Here is a 22,460-nt window from a genome sequence, read left to right as displayed (position 1 = left end):
AAACTGGTTTTTAATAGTTGAGTTGAAGGTACAGATGACCATACTAACAAGACCATGTTAGTATTTTTAAAAGTATGATGGAAGAGAAGTAAACCTTCACTAATGAGATAGAAAAGTATAGTCACCTTTCTTAGTCACAAAGGACTGTCATTTGGTTGACATTTCACTTGAAAATTGTTTCACATAAAATGGTCATATCTGCATTTTTAATGCTACCACTTCTGAAGCAACTGCACTGCTAGAGGATGAGTGATTTGTACTGTCAGTATCTACTTAATTTGAATTTTGAAGATTTTATTTTTGCCTTCTGTAAGAGAAACTGTTCTTAGAATAACTGTACTTTGAAATATAAACCCCTCAGTTTTCTGAATCTGATGGCTACTGTCTCTGCTGAATACATAAAGGAGGTACACTTACATTCTTCCAAGTTGTTACATCTTATTAAGTAAGCCAATAGTTCTAGGTAGTTTGCCTAAATATAACTTGTTCAACATTTTATTAAGTCAAACAATGCGGATGCCATCACAACAAACATTTTTAATTCAGTCATCTAACAAACATTTTTAATTAAGTCATCTAATAAGACAGCTGGCAAAATTTCTGGTAAAACAGAGCTCATCTAGACTTTGTGAATATGAACATAAGCATAATTAAGGAAACAATCTCACCTACAAATTGTAATCACATTGCAATCACTTGCAGTACTATATTTTAAATTTAAAATAAACAAAACAACAACAGTGCTTAGCTTCTCACATATTCTTATCTTGTGACTGCTTGGGTGCCTAAGAAAAAGTTCTAAATGAATTTTTCCTGCAGTTGGCATCCTTAGAAAACCTTTACCATGCAGAGTCTCTGGTTCATACTGCAGCCTTCTGCAGGTCTTTTGAGACCTCTCTACCCTCAGTTGTTTGAGATCAGTCAACAGCCAAAATTTACTGGATAAGACGAACAGTCAGCATGACTGTTTAAACCCATTTCTGTAGCAAATGTAAAGAAAACAAATACAGTATTCTGCCACTCAGATGTTGTGAAGACTAGGAAGAGATCACCAGTTCTGAAATCCTGATTTTGCAGAGCTCTTACATTCTATGGATTATGAACAGTCAAAGAACTTTGACTCTCAAACTGCTGCAGTTATCTCCTCCAGAGATTATGTTCTTACTATTCCTTCTTTTCCCCTATGGGATAGGATAAGGAACCACAAAACAGTTGGAATGGCCCCTCAGCTATCTCAGTTCACAGTCCCAAGTGTGAATTTAAACAGCCATCATTTCTCAATTATATTAAGCATGTGTCTAATTCCTTTCAGGACTGGAAGAAAATACTGCAGCTGGCCAGACAATTAGCAGGACATTATCAACAGTTTTTGTTTAACGCATTATTGCATTTTAGTTATTCCATTTTTGAGACAGCACAGCTTGAACAGTATGCCTTGCCTGTAGCTCAAAAATAATTTAGAAAATAAACACATAATTTATATTCTCAATAAAGGACTAGGAAACAGAGGGGAAGGTGTTTCCCTCTTCCATCCAATGACGTATATTAGATGGATTCACTGTGACATAAAGCAAACCCTTGCTTGCTATTAAAAGATAATAAACTGACCTTATGCACACACTTCTGTCAATAGCTGTAGCTGCAACTATAATCTTAGGAGATATGTAACTACAGTAGATACAAAAAGTTACTATACATAGATTTTCATGACTGTATCTCTCCAAAGCAAAATTTTCTTTTCTTCTTCTGTTTATTTCAGATAATAATTTTAATCCAACTCAAGACTTACACGTATTGAAGAAACTGCTTTGTCTGCATTGCTCGACTCTCACAGTCCAGGGGGCAGAGATGGAACACCGTGACCGGAAAGCCCATGCCAGGCTAGAATACAAACAGCAACTCCCCTTCACTGGCACAGAAGCAAACCCTGAGAATGAAGAGAGAAAGGTGTTTATATACAGGACATTTTCTTCTTTAAAATGGCATTTCCTGCAAATACACACACCAGAAGAAAAAAAACAGTAACATTTACTCATACAGCGTAGTTTCCAAATGGAATCAGACTGGAACCTTTTGTCTTGAAGTGCAAAGCAAGCTGCAGAAGGTGGGGGGGAAATATTGCAATAGAAAATGTCACAAAGAGAAGGCTAGAAGGTTTCTAACATGTTGCTGATAGAGTCAGAATGCACGCTCAAAAAGTAGAAATATTGTCCTAGCAGCAAAACATGCAATAATGTTCCTGGACACAATCAAAAGTGATAAATAAATACATCATACAATTCTATATGCGCTATGAAACCAAACCTGAAATCAGCCCAATAATCCTGTTCAACGTCTTCATTAATGATCTGGATGGTGGGGCAGAGTGTACCCTCAGCGAGTCTGCTGATGGTACAAAGCTGGGAGGAGTGGCTGATACACCAGAGGGTCATGCTGCCATCCAGAGGGACCTCAACAGGCTGGAGAAATGGGCTGACAGGAACCTCATCAAGTTCAACAAGGGCAAGTGCAAAGTCTGGCATCTGGGGAGGAACCCCATGCACCAATACATCCTGGGGGCTGAACGGCTGAAAAGCAGCTTGGCAGAAAAGAGCTCGGGGGATCCTGGTGGCCACCAAGTTGACCATGAGCCAGCAACATGCCCTTGCAGCAAAAAAGGCCAACAGCATCCTGGGCTGCTTTAGAAGGACTGTTGCCAGTGGGTTGAGGGAGGTGATCCTTCCCCTCTACTCAGCACAAGCGAGACACACCTGGAGCACTGTGTCCAGTTCTGGGCTTCCCAGTACAACAGAGACGTGGACACACTGGAGAATTGGACATTAGGAAAAGGTTTTTCACCGAGAGGGTGGTCGGTCACTGGAACAGGCTCCCCACAGAAGTGGTCATGGCACCAAGCCTGTCAGAGTTCAAGGAGCATCTGGATGACACTTAGTCGTATGGTTTAGTTTTAGGTAGTTCTGTGAGGAGCAGGGAGTTGGACTGGATGATCCTTATGGGTCCCTTCCAACTCAAGATATTCTATGATTCTATAAGAAAGTCCAGCAAAGGGTCACGAAGGTGATTAAGGGACTGGAGCACTTCTCATAAGAGGAGTCAGAGAGCTGGGACCGTTTAGCCTGGAGAAGAGAAGGCTCAGGAGGGATCTTACCTATGTATATAAATATCTGAAGGGAGGGTATAAAGAAGACTGAGCCAGGCTCTTCTCTTTGGTGCCCAGTGACAGGACAAGAGACAATGGGCGTACATTTAAAAACAGAAAATTCCATGTGAACATAAGAAAACATTTTTTTTTACTCTCAACTGAACATGGTCCTAGGTAATCTACTCTAGTTGACCCTGCTCTGAACAGGGAAGGTGAACTAGATCATCTCCAGAGGCTTCCAACCTCAACTATTCTGTGATTCTGTGAATTCGTGAACCTGACTTACTCTGGCATCCTGAAAGGAGAATGTACCTCCAGAAGTACGTTCCCCACGGCCCTCTGGATTTGATTATTACAAAGCTAGCCAATTGCACATGCTTTTATGATCTCCAGAACAGATTACTTCAATATAGCATGGTGGTGCATTTTCTGCCAGGTGGCTCAGCTAATGCAGAAAGATTGCTATTCTACTAGCCAAAGGAAGCATGTTATAACTGCTAAGGCTCAAGTGCTTACCTACAACAATGAAAGCAATATACACTTTCATTTATTGACCAGCACAGAGAGGTGGTTGTTCAGAAGTAAGGAATCCATATTTTTCCTACTTACATAATCAATCAATCCAAACAGTGTGCATATTCAACAAACTAAAAAGGGCTATACTGTCTTGAAATCAATTATTCAACATCTTATTCAGAAAATTATAATAAAATAAAATAAAAAAATTAAAAATCTGCTTCTTCCTAATTGTCGTGGTTTAACCCCAGTCAGAAGCCAAGCACCACGCAGCCGCTCCCTCGCTCCCCATCCCCCTCCCCCTGCTCCCAGTGGGATGGGGAGGAGAATCGGGAAAGAAGGCAGAACTCATGGGTTGAGATAAGAATGGTTTAATAACTAAAGTAAAATATAAAATTAACAATAATAATAATGAAATATAATAATACTAATACTACTACTAATAATAGCAATGAAAAGGAATATAACAAAAAAAAGGGCGGGAAAGGAAAAAAAACCCAGTGATGCACAATGCAATTGCTCACCACCCACTGACCGATGCCAGAGCCGCGATCCGCGCCTCCTGGCCAACTCCCCCCTGTTTATATACTGGGGCATGACATTTCATGGCATGGAATACCCCTTTGGCTAGTTCAGGTCAGCTGCCCCAGCTCTGCTCCCTCCCAGCTTCTTGCACGCCTGCTTGCTGGCAGAGCATGGGAAACTGAAAAGCCCTTGGCTTAAGATAAGCGCTACTTAGCAACAACTAAAACATCAGAGTGTTATCAACATTATTCTCACACTAAATCCAAAACACAGCACTGTACCAGCTACTAAGAAGAAAATTAACTCTATCGCAGCCGAAACCAGGACACTAATCTACATTTAAATTCAATCTTTTCAGCTAGATTTTTAAAAGCAGAAAATAAGCATGACTTTTGTCATGATCTGTTACCATCCAGTATCAATAAAACAACAATCCATTTTTTGAAGTCAGGACAAAAGCTCCTCCTAGGCAAATAACAATCAGTTCTGTTAACTGGGGTAATGTAGCCGGAAGTTCTAAAAAATTCCTCTCAAAGTTGTCTTACAATGTAAATTTATCGTAATTTATTCCCATGAAACGTTAAAGCTGACAATAAAACTCCATTATGAAAATTTTGTGAAAAAATATTAATTTGCACAAAACAAAAAGCAGTCTAGAAACAAAAAAAGCAAAAAATAGGAATAGAAGATTCTTAAATACCTGGTTAAATTCACAGAGAATGCAGAACATATTACTGAATGATGGTATGAGACACATACAAACAATGCATTAGTCACTACTCAAACACTTCCTTTCACTTCAAACTGCTACTGAAATAGCAGTCACTCTTAATACGAACTATGTAGACAATGTTAATGATAACTCCATAAGCACACACAATTTTTGAGCTGTTTTGTGTTTTTAATATGCATTTAATGACAAACTTAATCTACAAGATTAAATTAATAGTTTATCTGAGAATAATTTTCACAAAAATTACGTGAAGCATTAATCTATTTTTTGGAATGGCATGCAATTAAAGAAGTTATTTTTTAAAAAATAACATCATGTCTCTACAACAAATTTAAAATTGCACTGTGTGGCAGTATTTATAATTTCTCTTGTTGCATCCTTTAATTGCCTAGAGCTGGAAATCGCTTCAAAATAACTTGCAAAATCTAATCCTGTCTTCTTCATGCACTTGCAAATTTTGTCATACCTCAAACATGACTTGAAGTGGCACGCTTTTCCCCACTTCACATGCTTCCTATTGGCCTATAAATGATCTTTTCACATACATGAGCACATCTACTGATAATTTCCTTGAACAAGCTTCTTTTAATACAAAGACTTAATAACTCCTACTACGTAACACCTTTTTGAGAAAAATGAGAAAAAAAAATCTGGACATTTATGAACAGATGCATTGGTTCAGGCTAGGGGCCTAAGTAGCTCAGTATTCTGTCTCCAGTAAGCACTATTAAACAGCTGCCTGGGGAAGAGTAAAAAGTGAGCGAATATGTACAATACTGTCCTCCTTTGTATCTTCTCAGTCTCTGACTACGTTCAGTACAGGTGATTTCCTCAGAACCACGTAGACATCTTGCATACACAACACTCCTTGGTAAGGAGTTCCACACATCTACTACTAACCACATAATGAACCAGATGCTCTGTTTTATTATTATTTTCAGCCTGTCTTTTATTAGCTCCATGGCCTAGTATCAGATTGGAAGAGAAAGTCAATTCCTATCCACTTCACATGTGATCTAGCATACTTCTCTCATACTTCCCCAGGAAGCCTTTTCTAGGTTGAGAAGTCCCAGCCTACTCATCTGTTGCTACGGTATTTCTGGTGACCCTTCTCCCCTTTCTATCAGTCTTCTCCACTTGTGATTTAATCTTCTGGACATGAAGGCATTTAGAACTTCATCACTTTATATTTATCTACGCTGTAATTCATTCACCATTTTATTGCCCTTTCATTCAAGCTTCAGTAGCTCTCCGGTCAGTCCTTCTTTTCTACTTTAAATAACTTAGTACCACCACCAAAATTAATTACCTTGCTGCTCAACCCTTTTTCCAGTGAGCTTATGAACATGTTAACCAGTACAGATATTTACGGAACCCCATTGGTGATCTCCCTCTGACAAAAGAGCTCCAACACTCTTCCCTACCTTTCAGTGAATTATTTAAACACACCAGAACCTCCTCTCGTATCCCACATCTGCTGAACTTCTTAAAAGTCTGTGGTGAGGGACTCTGCTAAAAGCTATTTGGAAATCATGCATGCAGTGCATTAACTGGATCACCGTTATCCTACTGAGTCTCCCAGAAAAACCAACAAACACACCCAAGCTCTAAGACACTTGTAAGGTTGAATTTTCCATTACTAAAGGCATGCATAATCTTTTTATCCACATTTATTCTGCAAGCTTTTTTTAAAAGATTGGTGCCACATTTACCACTTTCCACTCTTCAGGTACCAAAGCAATTTCAAAGGGGAGGTTACACACTCTTACTAGTAATTAATCTTTTTCATCCTGGAGTTCTCTTAGAATTCTTTTTGAATAGTTTCTGATCCTGCTAATGATCATCCTGTAGATTTGTCCCATAACCTGTTTCACAGTTATTTTAATTTCAGAAATATCCGCTAACTCTCACCACCATCACCACCAAGGGGCACCATATGGAAATCTCCTCGTTTCTTTTTCCAGTGAATAATGATGCAAAGAATTAATTTAGCTTCCCTACCTTGCCATCTCTGAGTGCTCCTCTTATACCCTGTTTGTTAAACTGGCTCTACAGACATTCACTTTGAGTTATCTATTGGAGCAACACTTATTAGCCAAAACGAGAAAAATAACATTCAGAACATCAGGAACAACGCTAATTGTCTGGGCCAGGTTCAAACATACATTAAAACATTACAGCGAGAAATTCATTGCTTAGTTTGAGTTGGTCATCTGCACTTCTAGCAGCAGAGGTGATGGTTTCTTTCGCAGTTCTGCAATACAAAAGCATATTCTAAATTCTCTGCCTAAGCAGCAATACATTTATTTGGAAAACAAAACATAAGAGTATTAGACAGTTCACTTCATTATCAAAAATATTTGCAATGCAATTTGCTTTTGGTTGTTCGTTTTACTCCCGCTTTCATTAACAAAAAAAAGTTCCACATTCTAAATACCATCTCCTTCTGAAATGATGATGGAAATCTGAAAAAAGTCTATAAAGAGGCAATAAAGTCAGGACAAATAACAACAGTAAGAAGAATCAAGAGATAGTGGAATCAGATGAAAAACTGCCACAGAAATAAAATTCTGACAGAATGGCTGGGGCACAGAGAGGAGAAAAAGTCAAATGCCAGAAAAAGAAGCAGCCAAATAAACACTGGTGTGATAGAAAAAGGTCAGAAGACCTTCAACTGATCTCAAGAAGTCTAGTGATCCAAAGTTATTTTAAAAAAGTACAACATCTGACCATTACAATTCATAACAGAAGTTGTTAAAGCCCAGGGTGAGATCCTGGCTTCACTGAAACCAGTGACAAATCTATTTTCTTTAAAGATTCAATCTTCTTTAAAGTGAGAGCAATTTATACTTTTAAGACTGGCAGCGAGAGAATACCAGTTCTGAGCTGGCAATCAAAATTATATGTCTAGGAAAGCCCAGGGGCTGCGTTGACCATATTCTGGACACTGGGAGATGAGACTGTTTTGGTTTCTGAATTGCAGCAGGACAAGAGGGAGGAGGAAGACATGGGGGGGGGGGGGGGGGGGAACCCAACCAAACCCACATGATTCCCAAAGTCTGAAACACTGAGTGCTGGTATTTAATAAAGTATACCCATACAGTTCTGTACACATACTGCTACCAAAGGAATAGACACTCTGAAAGGAGAGTAAAGAATAAAAATATTTATGGAATGTAAACAGTTTGAAATGTCACATCTCAATAAAACAGCATTTTGACATGTAAGTATGTACAGTTAATGCATCATATCCTCCATTCCCTATACATCCTTCAAACATCTGTGATGGGATTATTTAAAATCTAAAATGTTTCTTACAATAAGCTATTCAAAACTGAATTGTTTGTAAAAGCAAGACAGGTCATGAATGCTGGACTGATGTCTTGCCACCAGCAAAAGGCACGTCAACAAAGCAGAAAAAAAAAAAAGCATGCTTACTATATTTAAGTCGTGCTCTGCACTAACATAAAATTAACTCCTCAGTGATACTTACTTCTCTGCTATAAACATTACAATTAAAACCCTGCACTGACTTTCAAGTGTTGTCGTTCACGGGCTAAATACAAAATTTTATACAAGTATAAATATACATATATTCAGCACTAAAAATTCACTTAACAAAACCACTATAAAACCATTTCATTCTTCACACAAGATGCAACAGAAGAATGAATCTCAAGATAGGTGGAAAAGTAAACCTAACAGGTTAACAGTCTTAATTCTGCAAACTTTAAATCCCTAACAGTTTTCTTTCTAACACTCACTCTAGATCATACACAAGTCTACTACTTTACTGTACCCATTTCATTATAACTTTCCTAACCTTTATTTCAGTTACATACTGGTTTAACATGCCACCTTTAGGAGATTTATGCACAGGCTGCAGCATCTGTCACCACACACAATGCCCAAAACTTGCATGCATTGCCATTTGCTTGCTATATCACCTAACATTCTGAAAGACAGCAAGCATGATGAACATCCACATATTTACCTTACTAGTGAATGCAGTGTTCAGCAAGCCTGAGCGCTAATTTTATTTTTTTTTTTAAAACAATTGGCAACAGTTTAATAATCCCCTCTACTCCTGTAATTGTTTTCCACAGGAATTAAATACAGAAAACTGTTCTTACTCAGTTCCACACCCAAGAGAAAGAAACACTGCATGAAGTTGGTTTCAGTAGTGAGAACTGCATTGTAAAAAAACACTTTAAAACAGAGCCATCGAGATGCTTATTTTGTGGTTATAATTAGAACTTTGGAAAAATTGCCAGAGTATAGTTCCAGACATACACATGGGAGGCTCTAGGCTGAAATGTACAAGAAAACAGAGGTGTTTTGATTAAATTCAAAATTGCAATTCTGAAGATATCAAGCGCTATTAACTTAGCCTCTAACTGGCAATGAAGTTGGGGGTTTTTTGCCTGTTTTTTCTGTTTAACATTTTGCTTGCTGCTTTTTATTCAAATGAAACTGTTATGCACAGAAATAGTGCATCCATACAAACAATCATAACAGGGAAGACACTTCAGAATCATTACAATTTTTTTCATATCATCTCATAAGTGCTCAAGAAAGGCCCATGTAGTAATGAAATCTTTGCACTGATTGCAAACTGCTTTTTAAAAAACTCTCCAGCTACCTTGGAAAAATTTGGATGTGAAGAACTTAATTTCCCAAACTAAAAACCATGCATTTAAAAATCACAGCACATGGAAAGGGTCACTATCTACCTGGGCTAAGCATGGAACACAAAGGTAATCAAATCAGAAAGAGTTAGAGGGTCACACCTGAAAAGACACAGATTATTTTAATAAATTATTTAGGAGCAGTTGCAGCCTTTTACTTTTCCTGGTCTACTTGCAAGAAATTTTTTTTTTTTTTTTTTAGGATATACTCTGTGAATAGACAGTGAAAATGTTTTCCTCCACCAAGGAAACACCACTGGCCTGCTTTCAAACCTCCCTGAATGCTCAGGCTTTAATTGCAGTTTGGCTACAGAATGGGCATCACTTCACTGCCCTGAGGAAGACAAGAAACCAGAAATTCATTAACTGCTTAGATTTTTTTTTTTTTTTTAATAGGACTGGAGGCAAGGAAGTTTTTAGAGGACTGTAGAAGCTAAAAAAAGGTAGAGAACTTTATTTTGCCTTTGAAGGTGGGGGAGGAAGAAGGGACATCCTCTGCTGAAAGCAAAAAACATGCCCAGCTTCCAGGTGTTCTAATACCAAGCTTGAATATACTTTTACTAATGTAATCTGGCCTTTCTTCCCACCTCAGTCACTAGCTTGCCCTGGAGAATATACAAGCATTAATGTAGTTCATTATGACTTTTGGCTAGAACTTAAGTGCATACAAGCTACCTAGGCTGTATAAAGGATTCCGAGACAGGTTCACCAAGATTTATTAGCAGCATAGCTGATGGCATACAATGATTCTAATGATGGAAGTCACTTTGGAGGAAAAGTGAAAACAAAAGGAGACAGAAAGACATAACATGCATCCCAAGGCAGTCTCTAGTGCTGCAGATTATTTCCCCCCATAAGAATTTCCCATAGTACGTATACACTTTTCATCAGGACCCTTGTAGACTCCTCACTGGATACGTGCAGGCTGGTTGGCTGTTAAGCACTATGAAGCCATGTCATGGCATTCCCTAATGAACCCAAAACCTACAACACAGAGGAAAGCAAAGGGAAGAATAGAACTGGCTCCTGCCAGCTGTTACCCAGGAGAACCCACCAAACACTATTGGGATTCACAACTCCAAGGTCATAAGGACAACAGCATGAGAACAAGGGGAAAATACTGCTCCAAAGGCTCTGCAACAGTGCCAGGGCACCTTGGGTGAAAGGGGACAGAGCTGCTGAAAGGCAGGCAGCAAAGTTGCAAATGGAGGGCACTTAGCAATACAAAAGGCTAAGGTACCCATGGCACTGCAATAACTACACCTATACCACCTTAAGTTTGTGTCAAAACCTCAGTAGTATTCACTGCTTAAAAACACTGTATAATGAAAAGACTTCAATTTTCTCTTATGAGAATCATGCAGGTAAAAAAAAACCTATATAAAATTAACCACATAATTCAGAAAATGCCACCCAGCAGAAATTTTCAGTTACACAGTGTTATTTCTCATATATCAAAATGGAATTTTCCCAATTTTCTAACCACAATTTTTGAAGGACAGATCCAAAGTCAACTCTGATCCTTAGTGGAAAAAAATATACATGTTCTCCCTTCCTCCCAAGTATACTTTAACCTTTACTGGGAAAAATAATACATCTGAGTTTTGAAAAGTGACTGCAGAGGATTAAAAACCAGAAAGAAATGGCTGCTGAAGAATTAGAGAAGTCTAGAAAACAAACTTAGATTCCTACCAATTAAAAATGTCCAGGAAGACATAAGAGGAGAAAGGTAGAAAGAATGGGAAGAAAACAATATTTGAATTAAAAAGCAAACCACCTCACTCCATTATCTTAAAGCATATATTACCACCCAAGTTACTCTGATGGGATAATAGTTTCCAAAGACACAGCTGGCCTGCCCCAAACCCTGTAACGATGAGTGAGATCTGTGTGCCTAAAGCCCATTTACAAAGTACATGTTTACCGCATGTGAAGAAAAAAATATGGAAACCGCTAAGTAGTGACAACAGCAATCTTGTCCACTGATGACAATGCAAGTGTAAAGCTAATTCTTTCACTTGGTATTCTTTCACAGAAGGTATTATTTATCATACTTCCTGTCCTGGAGAAGAATAACACATGCAAGAGCAACTAGGTTTACACTACCTAGCAAAATAGAGGCTTTAAAAAAACATTTGTTTAGAAAGTCCTATTAGCATTGCTTAAATATAAAATAGAATTCATATCTAGCTCTTGTAGTACCCAGAGTGATTGAACAGACAACGGATGTATGCAACTGTGGTGTGTTCTGATCCATGCACATACAGAGCAGCTCCTACTTCTCTATTTGTTGTTTTCGAGTTAATCACTAGCCATTTAATATTGTGCCACAGTAACCATTACTAAGTCTCACAGATGGAGCTGAGTCCAACAAAGAGCAAAGCACTTTTTCCATGCTGGAATTAATACCATGGAGGGAAAAATCAGTGCAAGGGCTTATAAAACACAAATACACATCTGTATAGACATCCACATTTGGCAATAACCAGCCGCCTCTGAAGCACAGACACACTCTTGATCTTCCTCCGTCCCCCAGCAGCCCTGCCAGTGTAACCCCAGAGCAGGCAGGCAGCAGTCCGCAAGGGGAACAGGTTGCTCTTACCACGAAGGGCTCTTGCCAGGTCTTGCCCCAGACTTATGGGAACGCGGCAGGGACACAGCAAACCCACCTTCCGCGCTTACATGGATGCACATGTATGCATATACGTGCACCCCCCTCGGACTGCGGCGAACCGCTCGGGGCCCTGCCTCCCGTGGCGACTACCTGGACCGGCCCGTTGCCACGGGAGACGGGCCCCCGAGCGACTACCACCTCCCCTCCCGGAGGAGGCGCTCCCGGTACCGTGCGCTCCCCCATCACCTCGCCACGCCACTCGGAAGGCACCATAGCTGCACGCCCGGCCGAGAGCCACCACCGTCGCCGCCATAACTGGCCCCTTCTCCCGCTCCCGGCCACCGTACTTAGCTGCCCGCGCACTGCCTGATGAGAAAGCGAAGGCAACAAGAGAGTGGCCCGGGGGAAAATTAGGGCGGAGCCGCGAAAAACAACGGCTGACACTCAGCTGAAGCCTTACTGAAACGCTCCCACCACCCTGGCCCCTTCCCGCGAGCAGCTGCATTGTTAACGGTCCAACAGGCAAGCGGCCGGATAGGCCCGCAGCAGAGGCCCGTCGCAGGACCCCAACGGTCGCCGAGGCGCTGCCCGACGTTGGCGTAGGACTGCCCCCCACCCAGGGGCGGGGCCAGGCGGCGGCGTCCCTTGGCGCCGGGGCGGCCGAGGGGCGGCCCTCGGCATGAGGCAGTTGAAGGGAATGGCAGTCCGCTGGTACGTCTGCGTTTCCTGCCCTCGCAGCTGCCGGTGCCGGCAGCCGTGGGGGTGGGCTGTGGCTGCAGCGGGGGGCTCACCGGTGCGGTGCTGCGCTGGCGCCGGGCTCTGCCCAAACCCGAAGCTCGCATGACCACCAGGGCGGCAGCCCTGCCTGGAGCTCGTACGGCTTTCCTGGGAGTTGTGATCCCTTTCCCAGTGGTTCCATTCCTGTCTCACACACCTGAGGTGCCGTGGGCTGTGCAGTGCTCCTAGGGGATGGGGGCTCGCTTAGGCGAGGTGTTTCCTCACAGACAGCTTTTTCCTAGTGGCTCCGCGTTGCTGGTCTGAGTGGCAGCCAAGGCATGCTTGCTGTTCCATGAATGCTGCTGGCCATTTGATCCAGAGGGGCAGGTGAGCTCCAGCAGAAGCTGTTTCCTGCGCAGATGAAGTTTGCTTAGAAGGTTTAGAAGGCTCCCCTGTGCCTGACAATAATGCTGTCAAACAGAGCTTGCAGTCTCACCGCAGCTCTGTTACTCCCGTGAACAGCAGCAGCTTAAGCACCAAATGCGCTTTAGGAATTGCTCAAGACCCTACACTCACTAACAGCAAGTGTAACAACAAGACCTGGGAGTTCAGCATGCTGCACACACCTTGTACCCTTTGGTGCAGTCCCCTTGGGGTGGGAACCATCTACTCTCCTGAATGGTGCCTACCACTGTGGCTATGAGGCATTATTATACCAAGAATGAAAAAGCAGAATACTGGCAGATGAATTCTTGCTTTTTCAGAACAGTTTTTGGGGCAGGGAAAATTTTTCTGGAAAAGATTCACAGCAGCTTTTTTCCCCTTATTTTTCTCCTTCCTGTGCGGCAAAGCCAGTGGAGTTGTTGGTCTGACTGCCCTCTTCTGCAATACAGGCATTTTCATATACGGCATTAACATTCTTCTTCCTGATGTACTAGTTCCAGTATTAAAGACTACAGTAATAACAAATAGCTTAATCTGCATTAGTGAGCAGAAGCACACAACCTGCAATGTGTTCAGTATTTGTCATACATTCAACATGTAACACAATGATTGCTTTGTACCTTAGGGAACAAAAATACACTGAGAAGCTGTAAAGAAGAATTTCCTATAATGTGCTGACAGACCAGCTGCTGGCAGAAAATTGATGCAAGACATAATCTTCTAAACAGGATTTTTATCTTATCTTCAGGCACTTTAAATATGCCCATTCTCACAGCATTAAGATACCACATATTTCAGGACATAACCCTGACAGTGTCACTAAGAATAAAACCAATTAGTCTCTCATAAATTCCAGCAGATATGGTCACTGCAGTATTTATTTCCAGTTCTTCCTTTTGGAAGTAATTGTGTCATGTAGAGAATTAAACTCTCTTTTTTATTTATGCACTGGGTGATCTAATGGAAATGCCACTTTCTGCGCATCATTTACTGGAGAGAAAGAATTTGCCTTGTACAAATTTGTTACATAGAAAAAAAATTGCAGCCAGTGAAATGGCTGTTTAGCAACTGTACCTTGTCACACTGCTACAGCTGGTCAATGCCAGCAGTGTAGGGGTGAGTGTGTTTTGTCTTGTGTCAATGGGAATTGGTTTATGCACTTAGCCAGTCTCTCAGTATGCTGCACAGACTACAAAAGATGGAGAAAAAGTAATACGCAGTCCTGAAAGCCAGTTCCTGGAGTTCACTACTGGTCATTCAGCTTCAAGATCCAACTCAGAGAGGACAAATTTCCTCCTTCGTGAGAGTTGTGTATTACAATTATTTTCCTCCCACCCTCTCTAAAAATGGACCTACATTTTAAGAAAAGACTTTCCAAAAGGCTAAATCATCTTGGAGCAAAACCTTCCAAGCCTGAAAACTTAACAAAGTTCTGAATTGACTCAGAATGATTTTGGGGCTTGGGGGTTTCACTTAGACCCTCTTAAAAAAATCTGGTTCCCTTAGCTCTGAACTATTACTGTCTTAGCTGGTTGAACTCCAAGGTCTCTCCCTATAACTGGAAGTAGCATGCTAAGTCTCTCCATGTGCCCTAAGCTCCAAAGAGACCCATGTAGCCTGCAAAAGTCTTTGTGTTAGGGCTGGCGTCCCAGAAAAGCACCTAGTGCTAGTGCTTGGTTGCTGTGCAAGAAGCTGGTGTGGGTGATGCCATGAGAAGCTAGAGAGCAAGCAGATGACCTGAGCCACTGGTAGCACCTGGTTAGCGCCAGCATGGCGCTGTCATGGCAGGCAGGAAAGGATGTACACATGGTGGGGAAAAGGAACCAGGGGGGTGATCAGCCCAGAAGGGGGAACAACTGATTGTTAAAACACCATGGTGCAGCCACCATTCTCCCTGTGGTGAGAAGCTAAGGTGGAAAAAGTCCCACTCCACATGTATCCATCAGGCAGGCTGGTGCTTTTAGTATCCCACTGCACTCCTGTGAGACACATATCTGGTCTGTCCAGCACTGGAATACTTTCAGCAAAGTGATGTTATCAGCTGTTTCTTTGCTGTCTCAGGGTAGAGAAAAATCCCATCATACCTGATAACCTACCAGAACTGAAAACAATTACAGTAAGCCTACTGTCGGGGCATGCTGTCATTTACATTTTGGAGCAAACCTCATTTGCTCCAATTATTTCACCAGTGATAACTGCTTTACTTGGCAGTAAAATAGATTTGAACCAGTATTAGTCATTGTGTGAACAGTGCTGCCACTGGGAGGGACAGCAATGCAGGCTGATAATGGACCATTCAAAGGCAGGCTGCCTGCTCCAATGAAGGATGAATAGTGCACTCTAACACCAGCAGACAAAAATTTCAGAGGAGATGTGATTTTGTTTAGGGTTTTCCTATCTTTGAATAATAGCAAAGTCTCAATCTAGCTCATTTGTTTCAGCAAGACTGATAATTTTTAACAACTGATAACATAAACACTGTTTTTTTGCCTGGCTCATTGCCTGTAAATGTCTGTTGTTTAAAGTTACTCCCCAATGTATGTTTTCCCATTGTAAAAGCAATGTCAACTAAATGCATTACACTGCTTTGGCTCCTCCTTGGTGGGAACTTCAGATGTGCAAGAAGAAACATCGCTAAAGAAGAGGAGCTCTGAGACCTAGTGGAGTCAGGAGGACTTCACTCACTTTGGGTCAGCTTCAGCAGGGAAGAGGCTGGTGTCTTGAACAGTTTCTGATAAGTTTCCAAAACAGCAGAACTGGCTGTTTGGCATCGGCACTTTGCTGTCCCAGGGAAAATCAGCCAGACTGGCTCAAGGTGAGATGAGACAGCACAGGCAGTTGTGGGTGGCCTTATAATGCGGAAGCCTCAGAAGTATTTAGCTGTTTAGCAACTAATGCTAAGCAATGTGTTTTTAAAAAGGAGTAGGAAGATCCTCCAGGTCTGGTGGAAACAGCTGCATGCCAGGGAACAGTAAACTGCCCCCAGGTAGAGGAGATAAAAGTTTTTGTACTCTTGCCTGGGCCACTGGATAGTGAGGAACCGGGGAGCTTTCAGCCCAGATGCCCACCTTGATCCCAGGCCTTGGTGGCACATGGAAGAGGCCCCATTCCCAGCTTCTTTGCTAAGGGCTAAATCAGCCCCGCTCTGCAAACACAATAGCCAGTTGCCAGTGTTGTCTAGAGGAGGGTTGCCAGGAGAAAGCATAATAGATTCTCCATGGAAACCTGGACTTTAACGGTTTGCTTTTGTACATGTTGGGGACTGACGAGCACTGTCAATGATCCTATTTCAGGAAGGTGTCATTAAAGATGCCAGAGCAAGGCCATCAGCAGTATCCATGAGGGTGTACCTGCCAGATTGCTGCTGCCTTTTAGGACCAGACTGTTTTTAGGATTTCCACCAAAACCTCATGTTTCTCCTCAGCCAGTCAGGAGTAACTGTGGCACACCCATCTCCCAGGTAGTCACTCCTTTGCGCTGTGCCAGCAAAATCAGCTATTCCCTTCACAAATGCTACCGTTCTGCTCCTGCCTGCAGTTTGCATGGTGTTTCATGTCCTCCTCTGCTGTGCCAGTCTGTGGAGGCTCCCATGCTATAAAACTCCAGTATCGCTACAGAAGTGTATCTCTGGGACCAAAGATCAGCTACCAAGGAGAGTGGCAAAGACAATACAGCTCTTTGCTAATCTAGAGATGCTGCACAGCTGCTGAAACCAGACAGCTTTCAGTAATTTGAAATCTTTAATGGGTGTTTAATACACCTGCTCACTGAATTATAGTCAGAAACATTCCTGCCCTGATCAGTATTCTTTCTCCACCTTTCTGCCTCTCCCCCTCTTTTTTTAGTCCATGGGTCTCACACTTGGCTGATCACTTGTTTTCTTCAACAGTTCTGGATGCTTGACTTTTCTTATTTATTTGGGCATAAGCATCAGTTTTATGGAGGAGGTGACATGTGAATCCCAGGTGTCCACATTATCAAGGATATGCATGACAGAGTTATAGCAGCTGTAGTGATGCTGCATCTAACAACATCATGTAATGTGGCACCAGGTGAAACCCTTGCTTCTTCCCAATACAAAATTATACCAACATAGGTATCTAGAGCGATTGCTGCTTGCTCCGCCTGGTTACTGTTCCACTTTTGATACGTAGGTGGTCAGCACGGGCCTTGCAACTGCTGGTTGTGCTCAGAGTCAAGCAGGGAAATGAGCAGGTGCGCTGGCCATTCATAACAGTTAACATGCAATTGCACAGTGGTATTGCTAATGAAGCCAAAAGAAAGGTCATAAACAGACTTGCAGTTCTGAAGGTGCCTGGGTATTTCTGCCATTGCTGTTATGAGTCTTTCAGCAATGACGTTCATTGGTATTTAATTGTTTTGAGATGGCATTTGTGAGTCCCAAAAGCCACTGCCAGCCTCTTAGCAGAGCAATGTGAAACCAGCATGTAGCTGATTGGAAAAGTTAATGTGACTACTGCCATCATTTCTCTAGTGTTGCTGAGGTACAGTGTTACAAGCTACACATTAATAACCTGCCAAAGTGAAAGCTGGAAATAGATTGAAGCTTTCCTGTGGCCAGCTGCATTAAGGTATACTGAATTCCAAGCAGGACAGAAGATAATTTACATGCCTCTTGAAATAGATGGTTACTGCCAGGCACCTGGTTTGAAGGCTGTGCAATCAGAAAAGTAGTCAGTTATACAGAGCAATAAACATATATGTAAAGCAGGGTCTGGCAGAAGGCTGCTCAAAGATACCTCTCAGCCAGGGTAATGTTCATCTGACAGTACTGCTCCATCTTTTAAAGAAATACACATTTCCACTGAGATCTAAGTATTATTGCCACCTGGCATCGAATGCATCATAGTTGATTTCTGTATGGCAGCAGCCAGAGATACAGGAGTAGTAAACAAAGCAACTGTTCAACTCTTCGCATTATTTATGTGTTCTTCTTCCCTTTGCTGGCAGTAACAAACCATGCTCCACCTGTCTCACATGGATCATTTGCTAAGCAGAAGGCTGCGGTCTCCCAAAACCAGCTGCTAGCACTCAGGTGCACAGTGGAGTCTGGCTCTGAAGAGCTGCTGCTGGACTCCATACTAGCAGCATGGTTGGGGGACGTGGACACTTGCTCTGGCAGGGTTAGTGCAGTGACAGCACACTTGACCAATCCAGGGTCTTAGCACAAATCCATCATCGCTATTGTGCTGGCATGAGCAGACTCCAAGAGCAGGAACTCGCAGGGGGTCTGTCGCACCAGGCTTCACTGCAGGTGTTCAACTCCCTGACATGTTAGAGATTGAGGAAATTTAAAATTAATGCAACACTCAAAAAATTAAAAAAAAAAAACCTCCTCTGTTTGCAGGTCCTATAAACCGGTGGAGGTGATCTGGGCCAGGGCAGCTGAGCTGCTTTATGCCAGGGTCTGAAATACAGAACAAACATAGGCAGAAAAGATGTGAGACTGGCCTGTACTCTCTGCCTCAAGACGTCCCAGCATCTGGAGGGGAATCTCAGACCCTTCTCTCTTGGGCGTGGTAAGTAAGCATGATTACACTGTAAAAGAGGATGTGAAAAGCTACCCTGCCAGTGCTGACTTCGGCACCTCCAACTCCCTGCAGAGCACGCAAAAACTCCTTCTGACACCTGCTCCTGGGAGCACCCAGGGAAAGTGCTAACAGGAACAGCAGCTGTCTGTGTGCCCCTGGGACTTGGCCACCACCACCACTCAAGTGACGCTCACTCTCAGGGACTTAATAGGGCCTGTATTATATATTATATAATATCTGGTCACAGATACTGTCACAGATATGTCACACACAGATTATATAATACTTTCATCAATGACATAGACAGCGGGATCGAGTGCATCCTCAGCAAGTTTGCAGATGGCACCAAGCTGAGTGGTGCGGTTGACACGCCTGAGGGATGGGATGCCATCCAGAGGGACCTGGACAAGCTCGAGAAGTGGGCCCATGTGAACTTCATGAGGTTCAACAAGGCCAAATGCAAGGTCCTGCACCTGGGTGAGGGCAACCCCTGGTATCAATACAGGCTGGGGAATGAAGGGATTGAGAGCAGCCCTCCTGAGAAGGACTTGGGGGTACTGGTGGATGAAAAGCTGCACATGAGCCATCAATGTGCGCTCGCAGCCCAGAAAGCCAACTGTATCCTGGGCTGCATCAAAAGAAGCATGGCCAGCAGGTCCAGGGAGGTGATTCTGCTGCTCTACTCTGCTCTGGTGAGACCCCACCTGGAGTACTGCGTCCAGCTCTGGAGCCCTCAGCACAGGAAAGACATGGGCCTGTTGGAGGGGGTCCAGAGGAGGGTGACAAAAATGATCAGAGGGATGGAACACCTCTCCTGTGAAGAAAGGCTGAGAGAGTTGGGGTTGTTCAGCCTGGAGAAGAGAAAGCTCCTGGGAGACCTTATTGCGGCCTTTCAGTACTTAAAGGGGGCTTATGAGAAAGATGGGGACAAACTTTTTAGTAGGGCCTGTTGCGATAGGACAAGGGGTAATAGTTTTAAAATAAAAGAGGATAGATTTAGACTAGATGTAAGGAAGAAATTTTTTACAATGAGGAACAGGTTGCCCAGAGAGGTGGTGAATGCCCCATCCCTGGAAACATTCAAGGTCAGGCTGGGACAGGGCTCTGAGCAACCTGATCTAGTTGAAGATGTCCCTGCTCATTGCAGGGGGGTTGGACTAGATGACGTTTAAAGGTCCCTTCCAACCCAAACCATTCTATGATTCTATGATTCTACTATTGTCATAATCATTCAGTGTGTTGTACTATGAGAAAGAGAAGAGAAGGTGCTTCATAAAACTTATCAAGACTTGTGGTTGACTGAGAAAGCTGTGATTAGTCTCCTCAACCTACAGCTCACTCGTGAAACACTCAGGTAAAATCTGCTGCTTGAAATCTGGTGGGAATCCCAGTCTGCTCCATCTGGAATTCAAAATATAATACTGACCCATGCTCTTCGTACAGCAGTGGCCAGCAATATGGTGATAAGTTCTACATGAAACTGAGTATCGTCTGTTGACAGCTGAGTCACATGTACCCTGCTGCTGGTTCAGGACAACTTGTGTTCCTGAGCCATGCTGCTTCTGCTAGGTATCATAATTAGTTATGTTAAGGTACCAAAAGATATAAATACATATCTGAAAGGCTTCGCAGTGAGTGCTATATATCCTTTTATCTGTCCTTGGGTGTTCAAATATGTTGGAAAATCTGGACTAGCAGGCTGTATTGTCTACAAACATTGGTAAAACAAAATGAAACAAACAAAAAAATTCAAAACAAAAACTAGCACTGAGCTGAGAGTGGTGGCACATTGCCCATGCTCCATCTCTACCTTCAATTTAAAAATGACCTCACACGGAGCAGCATTCATGCCTTCTTGGCTTTTGACATTGGGAGTAGTCATTTGCAATGACTTCTGGGAAGGATAGTGAGAAACATTGCTTTTCTGCCAATCCTTTCAGCAAACCCTTTGGATCCCTGAATCTCCACAGCCATTCTCTGGACTCATCCTCATCTTTTGCAGACACTGTAGCAGTCCTATTTGGAGCTGTCATAAAGTATGCATACAGTATGCAATGAAGTGGGCTGGTATCACCACATTGTACGACATTGTACATATTCGGTTTATGTGGCAAGATTTTGGTAGGGGAGGGGCTGCACAGGTGGCTTCTATGAGAAGACACCAGAAGCTGCCCCAATGTTGGACAGAGCCAGTTCCAGCTGCTGCCCAAAGCTGAGCCAATCAATCAGTGACATTGGTAGCACCTCTGTGATAAAATATTTAAGAAAGGGTAAAAACTGCTGCGCAACAGCAGTTGGTAGAGAGGAGTGAGAAAATGTGAAACAACTCTGCAGACACCAAGGTCAGTGAAGAAGGAGGGGGAGGAGGTGCTCCAGGTGCCAGAGCAGAGACTCTCGTGCAGCCCATGGAGAGGACCATGGTGAGGCACCTTGTCCCCCTGCAGCCCATGGAGGTCCACAGTGGAGCAGATATCCGCCCTGCAGACCGTGGCAGACCCCATGTCAGAGTGGGTGAATGTGCCCTGAAGGAAGCTGTGATCCTGTGGAGAGCACATGCTGGAGCAGGTTTTCTGGCAGGACCTGGGACCCACGCTGGAGCAGTCTGTTCCTGAAGGACTGCACCCTGTGGAAAAGACCCATACTGGAGCAGTTAGTGAAGAACTGCAGCCCGTGGGAAAGACCTATGCTGAAGAAGGTCGTGAAGGACTGTATCCCATGGGTTACACACTAGAGCAGGGGACCTCATGCTGGAGCAGGGGAAAAGCGTGAGGAGGAAGGAGCAGCAGAGACAAAGTGTTATGAACTGACCACAACCCCCATTCCCCATCCCCCTGTACTGCTCAGGGGGAGGAGGTAGAGAAGTCGGGAGTGAAGTTGAGCCCAGGAAGAAGGGAGGGGTGGGGGGAAGGTGTTTTTAGATTTGTTCTTATTTCTCTGGTATTAATTGGCAATAAACTAAACTAATTTCCCCAAGTTGAGTCTGTTTTGCCTGTGACGGCAGTTGGTAAGTGATCTCCCTGTCCTTATCTCGACCCATAAGCTTTTCATTGTATTTTTCTCTCCCTGTCCTGCTGAGGAGGGGGAGTGATAGAGCGGCTTGGTGGGCACCTGGCGACCAGCCAAGGTCAACCACAGGGCCATTCAGCAGGGCTGGGTGCAGCCTGGGACATGTGGCTAGGAAATCGTTCCAAGTCATAGCCCAGGCGTGCACAAGGCACACTTACATCCCCACAATCAAACACAACCATGGATGAGAGCTGCCAAAAAGCCTGGCAGCTGGCTCTGGGAGAGGAGGCTGGTGAGAACAGGCTCCCATGAGGCACCTATCTCTGCAATGAAATGGACTGGGGAAGATTCACAGCAGGGCCAGAAAGCTCCAACATTTCTAACACAGTCTGTTGATGTATTCCTCCTTTTTATTGCTCCCTACTTATCTGTGTTTTCTGCTTTTTATCTCTAATGCTGGTTTGCCCACACCATGAGCTAGTACTCCTGCAGGGACCCTGGCTGATGCTGTGATGTGTTTTCA

General features: G+C 43.1%; 1 protein-coding gene across 1 annotated transcript in view; it reads right to left on the bottom strand.

Annotated features, from left to right (window-relative positions):
• Nucleotides 1-12,531, bottom strand: part of MRPS5 (mitochondrial ribosomal protein S5) — a 73,928-nt gene extending 61,397 nt beyond the window's left edge. The window contains exons 1-3 of the mRNA XM_050893045.1: nt 12,447-12,531; nt 12,207-12,281; nt 1,790-1,927 (exon numbers count right to left, since the gene is read on the bottom strand). Coding sequence (XP_050749002.1) covers nt 1,790-1,927; nt 12,207-12,281; nt 12,447-12,531 — 298 coding nt within the window. The remainder of the gene's footprint in view (nt 1-1,789; nt 1,928-12,206; nt 12,282-12,446) is intronic.
• Between the last annotated feature and the right edge of the window lie 9,929 nt (nt 12,532-22,460).

Source organism: Gymnogyps californianus, chromosome 3 (assembly GCF_018139145.2).
Source record: "Gymnogyps californianus isolate 813 chromosome 3, ASM1813914v2, whole genome shotgun sequence".
Taxonomy (NCBI): Eukaryota; Metazoa; Chordata; class Aves; order Accipitriformes; family Cathartidae; genus Gymnogyps; species Gymnogyps californianus.
Note: the sequence above shows the minus strand (reverse complement) of the source record. Positions and strands in the feature narration are given on the sequence as shown.